This window comes from Aphidius gifuensis, linkage group LG2 (assembly GCF_014905175.1).
Source record: "Aphidius gifuensis isolate YNYX2018 linkage group LG2, ASM1490517v1, whole genome shotgun sequence".
Classification (NCBI taxonomy): domain Eukaryota; kingdom Metazoa; phylum Arthropoda; class Insecta; order Hymenoptera; family Braconidae; genus Aphidius; species Aphidius gifuensis.
In genome coordinates, this window is record NC_057789.1 from 26,683,625 (window position 1) to 26,704,673 (window position 21,049).

At 23.3% G+C, this 21,049-nt stretch overlaps 2 protein-coding genes and 1 long non-coding RNA gene across 13 annotated transcripts in view; all 3 read left to right on the plus strand.

Moving 5' to 3' along the window:
- LOC122849913 (ephrin type-B receptor 1-B) overlaps nt 1–13,142 on the plus strand; it is an 89,137-nt gene extending 75,995 nt beyond the window's left edge. Inside the window, exons 5-16 of one of the 11 annotated variants that reach the window (XM_044148825.1) lie at nt 1,064–1,349; nt 1,431–2,128; nt 2,215–2,479; nt 2,558–2,746; nt 2,837–2,948; nt 3,184–3,254; nt 3,926–3,943; nt 4,445–4,510; nt 5,157–5,333; nt 5,465–5,934; nt 6,195–6,532; nt 11,924–13,142. In XM_044148825.1, coding sequence (XP_044004760.1) covers nt 1,064–1,349; nt 1,431–2,128; nt 2,215–2,479; nt 2,558–2,746; nt 2,837–2,948; nt 3,184–3,254; nt 3,926–3,943; nt 4,445–4,510; nt 5,157–5,333; nt 5,465–5,934; nt 6,195–6,532; nt 11,924–12,188 — 2,955 coding nt within the window. In that variant the 3' untranslated portion in view covers nt 12,189–13,142. Of the gene's footprint in view, nt 1–1,063; nt 1,350–1,430; nt 2,129–2,214; nt 2,480–2,557; nt 2,747–2,836; nt 2,949–3,183; nt 3,255–3,925; nt 3,944–4,444; nt 4,511–5,156; nt 5,334–5,464; nt 5,935–6,194; nt 6,533–8,079; nt 9,749–11,923 lie in introns of those variants that run through there. The other 10 variants (XM_044148826.1, XM_044148827.1, XM_044148828.1 and 7 more) reach the window with 10 other exon arrangements.
- Nucleotides 13,143–16,159: 3,017 nt separating this feature from the next.
- On the plus strand, nt 16,160–18,788 carry LOC122849915 (bone morphogenetic protein receptor type-1B-like). The gene is made up of 4 exons (XM_044148837.1): nt 16,160–16,804; nt 17,016–18,026; nt 18,092–18,398; nt 18,488–18,788. The coding sequence occupies exons 1-4, from the start codon at nt 16,740–16,742 to the stop codon at nt 18,614–18,616; spliced, it is 1,512 nt and encodes a 503-aa protein (XP_044004772.1). The 5' UTR covers nt 16,160–16,739; the 3' UTR covers nt 18,617–18,788.
- A 1,415-nt stretch (nt 18,789–20,203) lies between these two features.
- Nucleotides 20,204–20,817, plus strand: LOC122849916. The gene is made up of 3 exons (XR_006373605.1): nt 20,204–20,311; nt 20,473–20,546; nt 20,779–20,817. It is a non-coding gene; the product is annotated as an uncharacterized LOC122849916 (long non-coding RNA).
- Nucleotides 20,818–21,049: the final 232 nt, after the last annotated feature.

Below are 21,049 nucleotides of genomic sequence, written 5' to 3' on the forward strand. Positions count from 1 at the left end.
TAGATATGTGTCTCTTTGAATTGTCATTGGACTAAAAAAGTTTGAAAAAAAAGAAAAAAAAATGTTAACCCTCTAGGCTGAGTTATTGTGTCTGGTTGTTTTAGACTGAAAAATTTTTTAAAATAGACTTTATTTACTTTTATTTCAATTGTATGATTTATCATGGAAAAAAAAAACTTAATATCCCACAAACAAATATTTAATAATATACAAGTAAGCAAAATGAATTAATCATGGATTTATTTTACTGCGGGAAATTTTATTCAGTGATATGGGAATTTTATTTTTAAATAATGCTGATGATGATGATGATTGTTCCATTAGAAAACTTGATAAGTATTTAATGCGCTTATTTTGAAAAAGTCATAGTTAAGTCTCTCTAGTTGATGTATTTTTCGACGACAGATTCATCATCACAAGATGAAAATGTTTGATACAAAAAAAGAGAGAAAAAAAAAACAACGCGAGAATTATCGAGGGTGCAAAAGTTTTCCTCTATTTTTCTCAAAAAAAAAAATAATAAAATAAATAAGTAAGTCCTGGCAAAAGCCCATTTGGATGAGTCAAAATGGTAGTTGGTAAAGTTCAGTGAGAATTGTAGATAGGACGACGTCTTTTTATGGTAAGCCGAAATGAAAATAAGCGAAGGATGAAAATTGTTTCATCACAAGATCCAAACTATCCAGAACCCCTCTTTCATTATATTCTATATCCGGAAAATACCAAAACACAGACACGTATATTTATCAGATAGCAAAAACCAGTCAAAACAAAAAAAAAACCATTGAAACACTTTTGCCAACCAATGAATTCAAAAGTAAAAAATAAATAAAAAAAAAACTTTTTCAACGTTCGATGTGACCACTTTTTATAGTCTCCAAATAAACGAAAATATAAAAGAAAAAAAAAAAAAAAACTTGCAAAACTCACATGAACCAGTCAAATAAAAACTAATGTACTTGAACACATTAAAAATAAAAAAATAAATAATAAAAAAAAACTTTTAACAATAATAATAGAAAGATTAATTTTAATTTTGATGTATTTAATTAATTTGTTACAGTGGGTTGAAGAATCATTTACAAACTTCGACAAGGGTATTAATTGGCGAAGTTATGTTGTTTGTGATGTTGCATATAATAATGTTAACAATTGGCTATGGACACCATTCATTGAACGTGGTCCAGCCAATCGTATGTACATTGAAATAAAATTTACAACACGTGATTGTTCATTATTTCCTGGTAATGCATTGAGCTGTAAAGAAACATTTTCATTATTATATTATGAATTTGATGCTGCAACAAAAGAGCCACCACCTTGGGAAACAGAAAGTTACAAACTCATTGGTAAGATAAAATAACAAAATAAAATAATAAGTTAAAATGTTTTTTATAATTATAATTTAAATTAATTTAATTTCATAATAGGTCGTATTGCTGCTGGTGAAGGACGTTTTAATACAAATACTGAAGTTGTTATAAATACTGAAGTTAAATCAATACCAGTTACAAAAAAAGGTGTTTATTTTGCATTTCGTGATCAGGGTGCATGTATATCAATACTTGCAATAAAAGTATATTACATAAGTTGTCCAGAGGTGTCTGTTAATTTTGCTCATTTTCCTGCAACACCAACTGGACGTGAAGTTGCATTAATTGAACCAGCAATGGGTATATGTGTTGAAAATGCAGTTAAAATTGAACAACCAAAATTTTTATGTAAAGGTGATGGTAAATGGTATTTACCATCTGGTGGTTGTCATTGTAAACCAGGTTATCAAGCTGATATTGAAAAACAACAATGTACTGAATGTCCAATTGGTAAATTTAAAAATGATGCTGGTTCACAAACATGTGAAAAATGTCCAGCACATAGTACAGCACCAAATTATGGTTTTATTGAATGTCGTTGTGATCCTGGATATTATAGATCAACAAAAGATCCAAAAATAATGCCATGTACACAACCACCATCAGCACCACAAAATTTAACTGTTAATTTTGTTGATCAATCAACAGTTATATTATCATGGAATGCACCAAATTTTCTTGGTGGTAGAAGTGATACAACATACAGAGTTGTTTGTGATGCTTGTACTATGGGTGTTAAATACATACCAAATACAGTAAATATATATTATTTATTAATTTATAACTATGCAAAAATTATTTATTTATTCATATTTATTTATAACTTTTTTTATTTGCTCAGGATATTTTCAATGATACTAAAATAACAATAACTGGATTAAATGCAGTTACGACATATCGTTTTCAAGTATTTGCTGAAAATGGTGTATCCAGCATTAAAGGTGATGCTGATTTTGTTGATATAACTGTGACAACAGAAGCAAGTGTACCAAGTCTTGTTAGTAATGTTAGAATAACATATGTTAAAAGCACTGAATTGAGTATCAGTTGGGATGCACCAATAACTGAACAAAGTAGTGATGCTGATCTCGTTGAACGTTATGAAGGTATTTAATTTATTTTAATATTTTTTTACAAATAATTTTTCAATAATAATAATTTAATTTATTTAAAAATAAAAACAGTTAAAGGATATCCAAGATTTGACGATGCAACAAATGCAACTGTACTTCAAACTCAAGATTTATCAGCAACTTTCAAGGGTCTCAAGCCAGGAACAGAGTATGCCATTCAAGTAAGAGCAAAAACAACTCGTGGATGGGGAGAATATACACCAGTTATTTATAAAAAAACACCTCATGCTATGGGACTTGGTAAATTTTACATTGAAATTCAATGAAATAATCATCAAATATTTTATATAAATTTTATAATTATTTTTTTTTTTATTTTTCCACTTGTAGATTATGTTGGAGATGATGACAACATGCAAGTGCGAATAATTGCTGGTGCAATTGTCGCTGTGGTTGTATTACTCGTGATTATAATAATTATGACTGTACTATTTCTCAGAAGGTAATTAAAATTGTTTATAAATAAATACCAATATTTTCTTTATTTCGTTTTTCAATAAAATTATCATTATCTAAATTTTATTATACATCAATATATAAAAAATTTAATAATCAAATAACAAATTAATTAATTACACTTTTAAAAATATTTTTTATCAATTTTATATTTTTTTTTTTTTGTTTAAATTCAATTACCATCATCACGATTTTTATATAATGCAATTTTTAATGCACAGCAGAGCCTCGGATGAGTGCAACAAAAAGCAGCCAAGTGACTGTGACACCCTCGAGTACAGAAATGGTGAAGGTACGTTTTTTAATTAATTCATGATTAATAATAATATTAAGCAATTTTTTTTTTTCATCTTATTTTTAATCGATAATAAATTAATAAGTGCCACAGCACTTTTGCCTTTAGTTAATTTATTTCATAAAATAATTTACCCCTTAAACATTATTTTTTTAAATATATAAATATTGCTATTAGTTGTTTTTCACTGCAGCCCTCCTGTAATGCGACTAATATTAATTAAATAAATATCATAATTTTGTCTATCACAAAAGTGTCCCTTTAGATTATTGGCTTTTATTTTTATTCATTTTTTTTTAAGTAATATAAATAACCTTGTGTATTTTGCTATGAAAAGTGTGAAGTTGTAATATACCCAAATTCCCAACCCCCCTTATTTGACCCCCTTTTTTATGTTATTATTATTTGTTAAAAACAAAAAAGGAAAAATTAATTAAATATTCAAAAGATATATGTAATATTTTTTAAAATTTAATTTGTTTTTGTTTTTTTTTACCATTGTTGAATAATTATCTAACCAAATTCTTTCGATTCTTTCTTTTCATGTGCGATTCTTCCCTAATATCTCGAACCTGTGCCTACCTAAATCAAAAAAAAAAAAAAATCAATTAATAAAAAAAAAAAACCTACACCAAATATATCGAATGTACACAATCGCCTGCCTACAGGACTAGTTGTGACCTACAGTAAGTCTTTTCCATAAAACCAAAAAAATTTTTTATTTTCTATTTCTATCAAACTCTTTATTATTTTTTATTAATTAAATTTTTTTATATTTATTTAATTATTCTCTCATGTAGAATGTAGTTAATTTTCTTAATTTTTGTTTATTTTTAAAACACAATGCTTTGTTATCCTTTTGGTTAAAATGTTTGTTGTTTAATTTTTAAATGGGAATTTTATTTTTATATTTTATTTATTTTATAATTTTTTGTTGATGAAGCACGATGCCTGGCTGAATGTTATGTTGTTTATCAATGCATGGTTTAAATGTTGTAAATATATTTTATTTAAAAACAAAACTATCTAATATTAATGATAATTCAAATTGTTTTTTTTTTTTATTTTTAATTTGCTGATGATTATTTGCTGTACATATAATTGTATATTTATTTTTTTTTTTGTAATTTTATTTGCTAAATTTTTGTTTTTGTGAATCAGTTTGTTGGTTGTTGTGTTGTTCACAGTGCACTGCAAAATGGACAGTTCACCGATTGTGACAACCCATACCAACAACAAGAGCAAGTCCTCGCGTAAGTCCTTTAATTCCCAAATCGTCAAAATTAGATAAAACATTAAAATAAATAGTTATTAATAAAAAAGTAAAAACAGAAATAAATTATTTACAAAATTTAATTTATTCAAAAAGAAAAAAAAAATTAAATTACAAGGTAAAATTTCAACTTGCTATTTAATTTTGAGCTTTATTTTTGCTTCAAAGCTTTTTTTTTATTTTTAAATGTTAATTGTTGTTAAAAATTAATTTATTTTATTTAATATCAAGGCAAATTATTTTTTCTAAATATTTGTATGAGTGAATTTTTTTTTCTATTGCATGATTCCCAAAATTTTAATTGCATTTATTTTTTGTCATAAAAAGAACAAATAAAAAAAAAAAAATTCAATTCAATTTCTATAATAAATTGTTTATTCAAATTATAAAATAGAAAAAAAAATTAATTAATTAAAAACAAATTCAGTAGTAATTGAATGTTTTAAAAATTTAAAAAAAAAAAAAAAAATACAATTTTATCTGGGTGTTTGATTTTATTATTCTGTTTTTTCTTTAATTTAATTTTGGATGAATTAATTTTTTTTTAAATAAAATTATAACAAATAGATTATTTAAAATAATAATTAAGTATAATTTGAATGATAAATAATTTATTAATATTACAGTGACAACACCACTATTTACACCAGCAGTTGGTGTTGCATCAGCTGGTGCTGGTGGAGCTGGTGGTACTGGATCAAGAAGTTACGTTGATCCTCATACATATGAGGATCCAAATCAAGCAGTGCGTGAATTTGCACGTGAAATTGATGCTGGATATATCACAATTGAAGCCATCATTGGTAAAAATAAAAATGACAAACAAAATTATATATAAAACACAAATGTCTTCAACTTGTTGTGTGACAATTGTTCAAGTAAATGAAAAATACAACTAAATGTTTTACTTTTTTTTTTCATTGATAAATTACAGGTGGTGGTGAATTTGGTGATGTTTGTCGAGGTAAATTAAAACTACCACCAGACGGTAGAAGTGAAATTGATGTTGCAATTAAAACACTTAAACCAGGATCAGCAGATAAAGCACGAAATGATTTTCTAACGGAGGCATCAATTATGGGACAATTTGAACATCCAAATGTGATATTTTTACAGGGTGTTGTTACAAAAAGTAATCCAGTTATGATTATAACTGAATTTATGGAAAATGGTAGTCTTGATACATTTTTACGTGCAAATGATGGTAAATTTCAAGTATTACAACTTGTTGGTATGCTAAGAGGTATTGCAAGTGGTATGCAATATCTTGCAGAAATGAATTACGTACATCGTGATCTTGCTGCTAGAAATGTACTTGTTAATGCTGCATTGGTTTGTAAAATTGCTGATTTTGGTCTTAGTCGTGAAATTGAAAGTGCAACTGAAGGAGCCTACACGACTCGGGTAAGATATTATATTATATTTTTTTTTTTTTTTTTACTTGACAAATTTTTCAATGACATTATTTTATTTTTATTTATCTTTATTATCAAGCTTGGCAATTTATTTTTTATTTTAAAAACAAATATATAGGTTTAAATAGTTGTTAGAGAGAAACAAAGAAAAAAAATAAAATAAAAACAACAAAAACCTGCTGACTATGTTGATTAAAAATAAATAAAAAAAAAAACACTTTGAGTAATTATTTTAATTGAATTTTTTAGGGTGGAAAAATACCAGTACGATGGACAGCACCCGAGGCAATAGCATTCAGAAAATTCACAAGTGCATCCGATGTATGGAGCATGGGAATTGTTTGTTGGGAGGTAATGTCATACGGTGAAAGACCGTATTGGAACTGGTCAAATCAGGATGTGATAAAATCAATTGAAAAAGGATACAGATTACCAGCACCAATGGATTGTCCTGAAGCAATATATCAATTGATGCTGGATTGCTGGCAAAAAGAAAGAACGCATAGACCAACATTTTCAAATTTAACACAAACACTTGATAAACTTATCAGAAGTCCAGATACACTGAGAAAAATCGCCCAAAACAGGTAAAAACATTCCTAATTAATTTTTATTATTATTTATTTATTAACAATTATTATTATTATTATTATTAATAATTTTTATATGCAATTTAAATGTCATTGATCTATTGCCAAATTAGTTTCTTTTTTTTTTTTTTCATTTACAAAAGAATATTAATTTATTTTTCGTTATTACTTTATTTAATTTATTTATATAATATGGAAATTTTATTTTTTTTTTTTGTTACTTTTATATATATTTTAAATAATAGATCAATGATGTTTATTTTTTTTTTTTCATAAAATCTGAATAGGCTACAAAAGATATAGGAAATAAAATTTAATATCAAACAAATTTCTCTGACTAATTGAAAATTTTTTTCTTTTAATTATTTTATGATTAAATATTGGTTATTTATTTATTTATATTTTGCATTTATTTGATAAATTTTTAAAGGAAAAAAAATAAATAGATTTAAAAGATTTTCAATAGTTTGATATTATTTTAACAACAGGCAGCATGCAATAACAATATACATTCATATTGTCGTGTCCATAAATTAATTTTTCTCATCGATATATTTCGTTTTTTGCTTTTTTTAAATAATTATTTTTTTCGTTGCGTCTTTTTCGATGTGTGTCTTATTATCATTTGCTTTTTAATAATATAATAAATTAGCTTGAAGATCAACATGCGTCAATAAATGAATGAAATTTATTTAAAATAAAAAAAAAAAACCTGATTGGCATTACTGGAGCGGACAAAACTGGACGATAATATAATTAAAACATCAAAATACTTACAAAGAAAAAGTTAAATCATGATAAATAAAATTTAAAATAAAAAAATAAAATATATCGAAACTTTGACAAAGGAGCAAAATTAATTTATGGACGTAACTTTGCTAACGTCAATTATCATTTTACCATAGTTTTAAAAAAATATATATAATCATCAAAAATTATTCATCATTCATTCACAAAAAAAGGGGCTTTATTAATTATATTTTTTTTCAAAAAAAAAAAATCAACAAAAAAGATCAAATAAATATTTATTTTTATGTTTTTTTTTTGGCAACAAGCTTTTTTTTTTTTTGTCGCTTTTGGCATTTTATTAATTAATTAATTTATTCCTCAAATTTTTTGTTAATTTGTTTTAAAAAAAAAAGAAAATTAGTATTAATATTTACATGGAAATCCTGAAGATCATATTGATTCCTTTTCATTAAAAAATAAAAATTCCTGAGATTAAATTAAAAATTAAGAAAAAAAAATTCCTAAATCCTTGTTTTCTGGGCTAATTCTTTGTGGTTTTGGTTTTGTGGTGTCTTTGGTACGCGTACGTCTTCAACCTGCGACAACTTGTGACATCGAAACAACTGTGACAACACACCAACGAATTGTCGACATTCAATCAATCAATCAACAACTCGGCCAACGAATTTAAAAAAACATTCTTTTAATTAAAAAATAAATAAAAAAAAAATTCGTTAATACAAATAAAAAAAAAATAAACCACAATAAATAATTGAAAAAAAAAAATAATAAATAATAATAAAATAAAAATGCAGTGTGAGGCCACCAGCACATAATCCTTACTATGTGACAAACCAATCAATGGGTAGTGGACTTGTACCAGTTACTGGCACAGGACAATTTGTTGATGTATCAAGTCATCAAACACAATCATCACATGCCGTTCCAGTAATGCCAGCGGGGGCAGGACGTAGTCTACACTATCATACACACGCGGCAACTCATACACTACCACATCAACCATTAACATATCCAAATTGGGTACCATTCACCCACTTTGGATAAATATTTATTAAATAATCATTATATTTAGAATTATTTATTTATTTTTATTTTTTTCATTTGAAATTTTTAAATACATTTTCCCAGAGCCTACAAGCGCCACCACCTTCACCACCCACTATGCCAATTTATTCAGACTGACAAAATACATAATTTTCCAAAGTGCTCAAACGTAAATTAACAATATAATAATTAACTAAAAAAAATATGCAGACTCAAACGACCAATCAGCAAGCAACTCTACAATGTTGCTTTAAATCAATAATATTTTTTTTCTTTTATTTTTTCAATAATTAAAAAAGTAAATAATAAAGTTTATAAAAATATATATATTATATAATACAAAAAAAAAAGCAGATAATGTTGATATAAATTAAAGATTTTTTATACATCGAGATTTCCTACAGTGACCAAATCAAGTGTCAGAGTTTTTAATAATTAAAGAATAAATTTAAAAAAGATTTATGAAAATTAAAAGCAATAGAAATTAGTTTAAGATAAAAATAATAAATTCTAAATATTGTGTATTTCAGATATTAATAGAGTTTTAGAAATGTTTTTTAAAAAATAATATTTAAAAAGTGAGTTTAGAAAAAATTTTAGATAAGGAAAAATTAAAAATAAGGATATGAAAAAGTCAATTTATATTTTTACAGATAAATATTTAAAAAAAAATTTCGATAATTTTTAATACAAAATTAACAAGATAATCAATTATTTAGAAAAAAAAAAAAACAAAAATATGGTTATTATTTTAATGTTTTTTTTCTTGATGGAGAATTTAGAAAATATTTAAAATATTTTTCTTTTGTTTCTCTTGATGGAAATTCAAGTTTCATATCCATTACATATATTTACCGAGTAAATTTAAATTATATATTTAATAAAATTAATAAAATTTAAAATCAACGAATAGATTGTACGTGTTTTAGGTTCTAAATTATTAGTAGAAATATTAAATGGATTTAGAAATTAAAATTAACAGTAGGGCTTAGCCGAAAATTTTCAGATAAATTGTGTTTAGAAATTAAATTTTAAAAAATCGTTAAAACGCGAATTATTCAGATTTAAAAAAAACCATATTCATAAATTTAATTAAAAAAAAAAAAAAAAATATTATATTAAAATAAATATATTTATTAAAATCTCGTGGGAAAAAAAGAAAATTAAAAAAAAAAAAAACATAATAGTAATATTAATGATGATAAAGTTAAAAGTAAAAAAAAAAAAAAAAAAAGACTTATCGTATTCGCACGTGACTCGAAAGAAATCCGTGACGTAGAATAGTATTTTTATACGTGAATTTAAACAACGTGGTAACAAAGAAAATTGAAAAATAAAAAAAAAAAAAATAGTCAACCCGATTTCATGGTAATATAAGATTTCATTAAAAGTAACGAAAAAAAAAAAAAAAAAAAAAAAGTATAATCCAGGTCGACACATCGTCATAGGAAAAAGAACCGAGTAAAAAAAAAATCATCATTAAAATTGAAAAAAAGAAATAAAGCACTTGATCCCTATCTCATTTTACAAATGAAACAATTTTTTTTTTTTTACAAAAAAACTTACACGCACATTCAACAAGTTTTTTTTTCATTTTTTTTTACATAAAAAAATAATAGTTACAATAGTTAAAAGAAAAACTAAAAATATTTCATTAAAAAAAAATAAAAAGACACGTTTTCGAGAAGACAAGAGATGCAAGCACGAAAAAAATATAAAAATTTGAATAAAATTTCAATTTAAAAAAGTACATTTACACAAATATATATAAATAAAAACCAATTGAAATAATAAATAATAATAATAATATACTTGAGTATGAAAATGTCAAGTTGAAAAAAATAAAAAGAAAAAAAAAAAAAATTGGGATAGCAGTAAAGAGAGAATGCATATATAAAAATGAAAAATCTAACAATAAAAAAATGTACGATTGTCAGAGTCAGAGAAAGGGGTGCACCACCCCCACCCCCACCTGCCTCGTCGACATCAACCGTGCATTACAGACAAAGGTAAAAATCATAAGACCACGATATTCCCCAAAAAAAAAAAAATTATTTATTGGATACCTTTAACACAAAAAAATTTGAAAAACAATATATCTAGGAAATCCTGGAATGATTATGAAAAAAAGACAAAATATAAGAGCAATAAAATGTCAATTTACTATTCATAATTTATTTTAACTTTTAATATTTTTTTGTTTTTCCATTTTAATTTTTTTACATTAAAAATTCTTTTAACAAATATTTTTAAATTAAAAAAAATAGCTGATATTTTGTTGCTCTTTGAAATTAAATAAAAAATATTTTTAAAAAAAATAAAAAATTGTAAAAATGTAGATGAAATATTAATGCAGTGCTTGAGAGAAAAATCCTTTGAACCAAAACTTTTCCTCTTTTTTATATATTTTTTATTTATTTCTGTAAAAATATTTTAAAAATTTCTGTTTATTTGTCGCCACTTGCTTGCTTTATACGCACCATTATTCACATATTTATTTATTATTTAAAAATTATTATTATTTTATTATTATTTAAATAGAAAAAAAAAAAAAAATGTATATTCTCAGAATCGACTGCAATCGATTTATTAATCATAAAAATAATGTAAAATCAATAAATTAATTTGTTAATATTTGATGAAAATAATAAAATTAAAAACTGATTGAATATAAGTCAAATTAATTATAATAAATTTTAAAACAATTTACTTGATAATATTGATAATTAATTTATGATAAATCGATTGAAAATAAATCGATTCTAAGATAATGTAATTTTTCATTGTTAGTTCTGCTTTTAACAAATCATTATGTATACACTATTTTATTTAATCAAAAAAAAATTAAATAATTAACAATATTCATTATTATTAATTTTAAACAATTAAATAAATTTATATTTTATAAAATAATTGAGATTAAAATACATAATGTAAAATAAAAGTATGTATGTCCCAGTTAGTGTAAATAATATGTGATTAAATAATAATATAATTTAAGCAATTTTTAATTAATTATATCTACAATTAAAAATTAAATTAAAAATCTAAAATAATTAATTGATATTAAATAAATTAAAAATTGCTTTATTTTTTATTTTTTCTTTTGTAAATAATTTAAAAAATATATATCTAACACTATATTAGAATTTAAGGCATTTTTAAAAATTCTGTTTTATCTTTTCCTTTTGAAACTACCTGTTGAATAAATTTTTGAAAAATAAAAAAAAAAAAAGAAACAAATAAACCATTTATAAAATTTTAGTTGAATTATCCTAAACCTCGAGTGATTAATTTTGTAAATAATAATCCAAGCTAGATGATACACCTTTTTTTTTTCATTTGAATATTTAGTATAATCTTGGTTTTCATTTTGATACTAAATTAAAAATATATCTGTTAATCTCACTTGATGAAAAAAAAAAAAAAAATAGAATAAAATGAAATTAATAAATAGTTTAATATAAAAGTAAAAAAAAAGATAATAATTATTAATGAGAGATGAGAATAACAGATGTAAAATGAATTTTCAATAAAGTAAAAAAAAAAAAAATAAAAGAATAAAAAATTATTAATAATAATGATATTTCACAGGGGTGCAAATCCATTGGCACCAGATGCAGTGGATTTAACACAATTAACATCAGTTAGTGAATGGTTGGAGTCAATTAAAATGTCACGTTATTCACAAAGCTTTGAAAGAGCTGGTGTAACAACGCTTGAAGCAGCAGCAAGAGTTACAGTACAAGAATTAACAGCACTTGGTATAACCCTTGTTGGTCATCAGAAAAAAATTATGAATAGTGTTACAGCATTAAGGGCACAAATGTCTGCGACATCACAGGGTTTTCTTGTTTAATATATTATTATTTAAACAAAATTTTATTAACATTAATTATCTCCTTTTAAATCAAACTTATATAATTTAAAAGAACCAAATTTTCAATTGTAAAATAAATAGTTTTTTTTTTTTCTTTTCTTTTCTTTTATGTCGTTTATTAATTTGATAACACATTCCACCAGAATTATCAGACTGATGTCTACAGAATACAATGAATTTATTTTGAAAAAAAAATAAATTTGATGAACCGGAATTCTCTTAACGTTAAAGAAAAATAATCACTGCCTAATGATTACTTTAAAATCAATTTATATATGAATTTCTTTTTTATCGTTCAAGAGACTGTAGGTTATTTTTTTTTTTTTTTTACATTTTTCATATTTTTTTATTTCATTTGTGATGAATGAATTTTAATTATGTGTTTTTTTTTTTTATATAATATTTTTTGATATATGACATTATGAAAGTTGTAAAAGGAGATTAATATCCGACTGAAATGAGACAAAGTTTATTTTTTTTCTCTTGCCTCGATTTTATTTTTTAAATAATTTTTATTATTTTTATTTTATGCAATTTGCAAAAAGCAAATCTTGTCAAATGTCCTGAAGACAGTGTCTTTACATGGCCTACTTAATAATTGCAAAAATAATTTTCAATGAAAATTTAAAAAGTATCTTAAAAACCAGACAAATTAAAATGACAATTGAGAATATTTTTTTCGTGTTTTAATTGGGTGTAAGAAATAAATTACGACAGCGATTAAAGAAAAAATATATCAAATTTGGATATTAGAAAAATTTTTAAAAAATTTAATAAGAAAAAAATGTTTTCACTGGTATATAAATAGTGAATAATTAAACTGTGATCAATAAGTAGATGAGAATTAGTCGTGGCTTATCTCGTCTTGTTTTTTTTTTTAATTATTAATAATTTTTTTTATTAATAGAGTGTATAGAAAGAGATAGAGAGGAAGAGAAAAAGAGTATGTTAAAAATCAAGAACGCTGAGCATTTAATTTTATATTAGTTTATATATTTTTTTTTCAACAAATATTTCCAGCTACATCAGCTGCGTAATTTTTTTTAAAAACACGTATATGATGAGTCAGGTTTTCATATTAGTCTAGGGTACTTATATATGCAATGCGTAGCAAAAAATATATAAAATTAAACTCGATATTATTATGGTAATTAATTTATCATCACAAAATGTAAGCGTTGCTTGTTCAAATGAACATATCAAGTTTCATATTTTTTTAATATCAATTTAATTAAATATAAAGTTTTTTTTATTTCGCGCAAATGTCCTACTAATCTTACACCCAAATTTAAAAAAAAAGAAAACACATTCTCTGATAGATAATTTATTTATAAAATTAAACCAACAACGAAAAAAAATATATATGTCATTTTTATATAAATAATATATAACTCAAGTTAACACACATGCATTTATTTATTTTTTTTTTTTTTTAGTTTTTTTTTTTTCTTGTAAATTATTTACGTAAAAAAAAAAAAATCTATTAAACTTGAGTTATGTAAATTGAACAATGGAGATTGATAAAACCCCAGTGAAACGATTCAATGGAAAATTGAAAAATCAAGAAAATCGAATTAACTTAAATAGGAGAAATAAGTAAAATTTAAAGAATTTCGATTTCGATGATGAATACAAAAATAAATATAAATGGCTCTTGATAATTTACAAAAGCAATAAGTGTAATAACACACAGGCAATTGAAGATTTTTTTATATAAACAATGTTAAAAGAAAAATATTTAAAAAAAAATTATTAAATGAAAATATCGATAATTATCATCGATAGAAATATCTTCCTAAATGTTCGTATTAAAAGTGTAAATGAAAAACGAGTGAACTAAGAAAAAATTGATTTTTTCTTTTCAAGCTATTTGTGTCTAGCAAAAAAATAAAATAAAAAAATACAAAAAAAAAAAAAAATGATAATTAAAAAACAAATATATAAGAAATGGGAATTTAAAATTATTGTAAATACTGAGTTAGAAATTTTGGGTTTTCCTAAATAAAAATTATCAGTTTTTTTTTATTTTTTGTTTTTATTTTTATTTTTAATATTATTTAGATATTATTAAATAATTAAATAATTAATTATTATTGCATTTAAAATGTCAATGGTAATGTTCTGTATATTCGTAAAAAAAAAAAAAAAAGTTTTTTATGTTTATTATTATTATTTTCTCTTTTTTTAAAAAAATTAAAAAAGAGCCTTTGGAGTTTAAAAAAAATTATATATATATTAATTAAAAAAAAATTGCAATTTATTATTTTAAAAATTATATTGGATTATTATTTTCAAATTGATTAAATCAAAATTAATAAAATTTATAAATTTTGCTGTTGCAAAAATATTCAAGATAAATTTGAAATAAAATTATAAATAATTATCAAATGCTTTGCACTTTTACTTAATTATTAAATAATTAGAAAAAAAAAAAAACAAATCTTTGTAATACTATTTATTGAAAAAAAAAATGATATAAAGAAAAAATTAATAATTATTAATTAAAAAATTGAAAATTGTACGAAGGAAAATTTTTTATTTATTTGTTTATTTTGTATGTTTTATTTTTGTTAAGATCTGACTAAAATTAATGAAAAAAAAATTATAAAAATTTTGAATTATTCATAGCTTTATTCTGATTATCTGAGATAGAAAAATAAATAAATATCGGAGGCGTATTTACCTTCATTTTCACGAGTCAATAATAAATATTACTCAAAAAAAAAAAATTGTAAAAAAGATATTATAATTATTATTAATTGTGTAATTGAAACATGCAGCTATTAATTTTAATCAAATTCAACGAATAAAAAAAGTCATGTAAAATGCGAAAACAAAAAAAAAAAAAAAACAAAAACTTTTCTTACAGCGAAAATCTTTGCCAAAGTACCTGCTCGAATAATAATTTTTCTTGATTAAATGAAAAATAAAAAAAGCTATTTAATCAACTAAAAAAAAATTTAAGAAAAATATGAGCAAAGAAAAAGCAACCAGGTACCCGTCCCGTTAAACATACAGCTTAAAACGAGTATATTATTTAAAAATTAAAAAAAAAAAATGTAAAAGATTTAAACATCAAAGGACTCGCCTCCAATTAAACTGTATAAAAAAAAAATAAATTAATAAATGCCAGAAATTAAACATCAAGTAAGACAAAGCAATCATAAAAAATTTGAAAAAAAAAATATATATATATATAATAAATTTGTAATACTACACATACATAAAAAGGCAAACTAAGTGAAATTGTCAACAGTTTTCGAAATGTGTCTATAAAAAAAAAAATCTTTTTCCTATGGTGTTGTCAAGACGATGTTGAATGTACATAAGATATAATAAATAACATACCTTAAACAATGTAATATTTTTGATTTTATTGGATCTATTTTTTTTTAACAACAGCAACCCCGCGCCGCCACTTATTAATAATAATTAATTAATTAATTAATTAATATTATTATTATTATTTTGTTGTTATTAATAATATTGATATAAATAATAATAATAATGATAATTTATAACTGAAATTGTATTTAAATAACTGTGATTACGTAAAAAAATTTATTTAAAAAAAAAAATTGATTGATCACAAAATGAAACAAGCAAATCAACCGTTTGAAACGACTTTCAGATTGCAGGTATGTACCAATCAAATCTAAAAAAAAATAAAAATATATATAAATACACATACATTAAGAAATAATAATAATAAAAAAAAGACAACAATATTTTGTATTTTTCGTATTGAAAAAAGAAAAGACAAGATAAATAACATATGTACTGATTTATTTGTCATTTAATATTGGATAATAATATTATTTAAATTATTTGAATGGAATCAAAAAAAAAAAAAGGTACACCTGCCAAGAAATCAACTTTACGTATCACGTGTTAGTCCCAAGATGAATCTTGGTGAGATCTTGGAAGAACTTGGAAAACAATGCAAGTGCAATACAATAAATGCTGAATTTTTGTCTCCTCCATTGATCTCATGCTGAAATAATTTTGCCGGTATTAATTTCATGCCGACGAAATTATTCCGGCATCAATCTCATGCCGGAGTAATTTCTTCGCTAATGGGCCAAAAACAGTAATGTCGGAGTAATATTTTCACCAGGGAAATAAGAATAATAAATAACAATAACAAAGTTCAAATTTATTTTATTTACTATAATTAAACATAACTCTATCAATCCGTCTTTTTTATTATTCATTCTAATAATTCAAATAAATTAATTGACAAGCTTGTTTCTGTTTCACCCATAAGAAAAATGTGTAGCGCACTATACATGGACTATATGCTGTATGCATGTGTATGTATGTTGTTAAAATTTAAATAATATAAATAGTGACTCTTTCCTGTCATAAATCACGCGGCTCCTTTAAATATTAATAATATATTGTTAAATAAAAAGAAAATAATTAGGCCTTTTATTATCCATTCAGAAAGTCTTAAATTTTGTTTATCAAAACGTGTTATTATTTTTTATTAAATCAAGTAATGCTAATCTTTATAAACATAAGAAAATAATGGCCCAACAATTGACACACAAACGACGATTGTCGTACAACACTACCAGTTATAAAAAGCGTGTGTAAGTTAATTTATTATAATTTTTTTTTATTATTGAAAGATCATCATTTATTATGTAATCGTAATTATCAATTTTGCTATAATGATTTATTGTAGAATGTAGAACACATATTTATAAACAGGTTAGGTTGTTCCTTGACGCAGCTACTATTATTATTATTAGTCATTGTTATTGTATGACTAATTTGTAATTTGTTGTTTTTATTTTTCAGTGCTCGTACAACAAATAATAAAGTTAATAAATTAACATGCTATTGTAGTGGTGGTGCTTGTCCAAATGACAAAGATAATAGTACATGTGTAACAGATGGTTATTGTTTTCGTACAATTGAAGAAATTTGGGATATTGGAGAAAAAGATTATGTACTTGAATCAACATACGGTTGTTTTTCCGAAGAACAAAGCTTACTATCATGCAATGCATACAGAATACCTTCAATACGTAAAAATGGTAGCTGTTGTGACAATGCCAACAATTGTAATAAAGATATACAATTTCCTGAATTTCCATCAATAACAGATCCATCATTAGATACTGTTACTGTATCACAAGTATTAATAGCACTGCCATACATATTTATAATATTACTATTTTTATTATTAATATTTTTATACAAATGGTATAATAAATATTTACACAAACATTGTGACCACTCACTTGTGCTGAAAAATGATACATTAAAAGATTTGATTGATCAAAGTTCTGGATCTGGTTCTGGCTTGCCATTACTTGTACAACGTACAATTGCCAAACAATTGCAAATATCTGATTGTGTTGGTAAAGGTAGATATGGTGAAGTATGGTTGGCACATTGGAGAGGTGAAAAGGTTGCTGTTAAAACATTTTTTACACTTGAAGAACAATCATGGTTCAGAGAAACAGAAATATACCAAACTGTACTTATGAGACACGACAATATATTGGGATTTATTGCTGCTGATATTAAAGGTACTGGATCATGGACACAAATGATATTGATGACTGACTATCATGAACATGGCTCATTACATGATTACCTATCAATAAATGTACTTGATCATTCATCATTATTTTTAATATGTTGGTCACTTGCATCTGGTGTTGCACATTTACACACTGAAATATTTGGCACAAAGGGTAAACAGGCAATTGCACACAGAGATATTAAAAGTAGAAATATATTGGTCAAAAGAAATGGTGAATGTGCTATTGCTGATTTTGGTCTTGCTGTTAGATACGATAGGTAAATTAAATTATAAATACTTTATTATATTTATATTAATTATTATTTAAATATTTTTTTTGCAGTTCAACTGGTGAAATTGATATTGCACCAAATACGAGAGTTGGAACAAGACGTTATATGGCACCAGAAGTACTTGATGAAACATTAAATATATCATCATTTGAAGCATTTAAAATGGCAGACATGTATTCAGTTGGTTTGGTACTTTGGGAAGTTTGTAGAAGATGTGTTACTGGTGGTAAGGTTGAAGACTATGCACTACCATATTACGATGTTGTACCAAGTGATCCAGATTTTGAAGATATGAGACTTGCTGTTTGTGTCAAAAAATTCAGGCCAGTTATTCCAACAAGATGGCAAAACGATTCGGTAAATATTAATCTTAAATTAATAAATAAAACCTATATTTTTTGTTTTTTATTTAATTTAATTTATGTTTATATTTATGTTCATTTTAGGTACTACTTGCCATGAGTAAAATAATGATTGAATGCTGGCATGGTAATCCAGGAGTCAGATTAACAGCTTTACGTGTTAAAAAGACAATGTCCAAAATCAGCACTGATAATTGCATTAAAATTGTGTAAATTATTATCAAATTTATCAATATTTTTCACAGATCCCTTGTAAATAAAGTCCAGTGTATATTAAGTCGCCTAGACATCAGCCAGAAAAAAAGACTGAGTTACCAAGTTTTTAAATGGATAAAAATGAGAAGAGAAAAAAAAATCTAGCTTTTAAAACAGAAAAAAAACAACATTTGAAACTGTAACAACATGAATTAAATGCAAATTTAATTATTATATTTTATACGTTAATTTACAAAAATTGACAATTTTATTTTAAACAATTAATTAAAAAAATTTGATTTAGTATTTTTTATATTAATAATTTGAATTTATTATTGCAAAAAATTTTTATTAATAAAATTGTTAATATTCAACATTTATATTGATTGACAATAAATTACTTTTTAGTATTATTAATACATACTTTTTTTTACAATAAATTGAATAAATATATAAAATTCATAAATAATATACTGTTGTTCTTGTTTTTAATTATTTATATTATTTATTCAACATATTGTTTACATGACTATTCCACAAGTATAAAATTGTTATTGTATAAGTATTAATTTATGATTATTATTTTATTTTTTACATTATTGTTAATATTAAAATTATTATAATTGAATAATTGTTGGTTTAAAAAATTATTAATTATAGATAATTTTAAATAAATTATTTAACATTAAAAGCATGTGCTTTCATCTTGTAAATAAAATATAATACCTAATGATAAAAATGATTCTTGACTTTCTAAAGTTTGAACAGTATCAATAACAGAATATGGCACAATGTGTATAATACTGTTAAATAAATGTTATAAATTAATGTTAATAAAAATTTGAAATTAAATATGAGTATAAAATATGTGTCGCCCAGTGATATGGTGACTTTCTGTAAAAATACGTCTTTTCTGTTGAATTTATTGTGTAACTTTCGTGTTTAATTTATCGTTAAGTCTTATTAATGGAAATTTTATTTTTTGTAAAATATTTACGTAAAAAATTGTGTTTATTAATTGTTAAAAATATTAAATTAAATTTTATGTAATTAATTTGTTAAATAAAATGTGTACAATGTTAATTAAACGTGTATAAAATATATGTATAAATTCATTTATTTGTTAAATTTCAAATGTTAATGTTAAATTGTTAAAAATAAAAAAATCAAGTCAAAAAAAAATCTAGCTTTTAAAACAGAAAAAAAACAACAATAGTAATAATTAAATAATTGAACGTAAATTTACGACTGACAATGTATGATGAACATTTTTGTAAAATGTGATTTAGTTGATAATAATTTGTTTATTTTATTTTATTTTTTGTTATACAATAATTTTGATGATCTTCGTTTACTTTTTTAAAAAATGAATAATTAAATAAAATTCAAAATAATACTTGGTAATATTTATTTCATAGTTTTCTTTGACTACCAAATGTATAAAATTGATTTGATAAATTGCTAAATTAAATTAATATCAGCATAATAATTGAATTGAATTGTTAATTTAAATATTATCAAACTTTCACAGAAAAAGATACAAGCTGCCATCTTGTCAATAAAAATCCTACTTGACTTACTTGTTTGAAAGTATCAATAACAGATGGCACAAGCTGTTAACTAAATTTTTCTTTCATTATCCGCGAATCCACGCGCGGCTTGGGCCTTGGTCCGTGACCATTTTTTATCTCTTTTCTTTTCTAGGTTCTCAAAGTAAGTTTGTGTATTTTTTTTAAATATTATTATATTAATTGTTAAATAAACAAATAAACAAAACTACTAAATTATTATAAATTCATATAGTTTAAAATTTTGTTAATTTAAAAGTGTTAATAATAATAAAATAATCAAGTGATGTTAATTTTTATTTACAGAAGAACAAAATGGTCCAACGATTGACATACAGAAGACGATTGTCGTACAACACGAAAAGCAACAGAAGGCGTGTGTAAGTATTTTTATTATAATTATTTTATTTTTCTAATTGATCCAATTCATTATTTTTCTATCAATTTACTTTAACACAATTATATAATTAACTGAATTATTTCACACAACGTGTTTGTAAAGAGGTTAGGTTGTTTCTTGATGCAGCCATTTTTATTATTATTATTATTATTATTAACATTGTTGTTATTATTGTTTGATTTATTTTTAATATTATTTTATTTTTTTGTCAGTGTTCGTACACCAGGTGGTAAATTGGTTTACCAATACTTGAAAAAACCCAAGAAGATTATAAAATATAAATTCTAAATAAAATAAATGTCACGTTAAAACTAATTTTTGAAAAAATTTTTTAAATAAATAAATTTAACTTATTATAATAAACATTACTTAATTTTTGTTTTTTTTTTTATCTTTTGTTACTTTAGAATCGTTCGTGCTTTCCTCATTGAAGAACAAAAAATCGTTGTCAAAGTTATCAAGGCACGTCAAGCTTCTGTCAAA

Coding starts and splice junctions, on each gene's coding strand:
- LOC122849915 (XM_044148837.1), top strand. CDS start 16,740: ATGGCCCAACAATTGACACACAAACGACGATTGTCGTACAACACTACC. Junction 18,027..18,091: donor CTTGCTGTTAGATACGATAG/GTAAATTAAATT, acceptor TTTTTTTTGCAG/TTCAACTGGTGAAATTGATA. Junction 18,399..18,487: donor CAAGATGGCAAAACGATTCG/GTAAATATTAAT, acceptor TGTTCATTTTAG/GTACTACTTGCCATGAGTAA.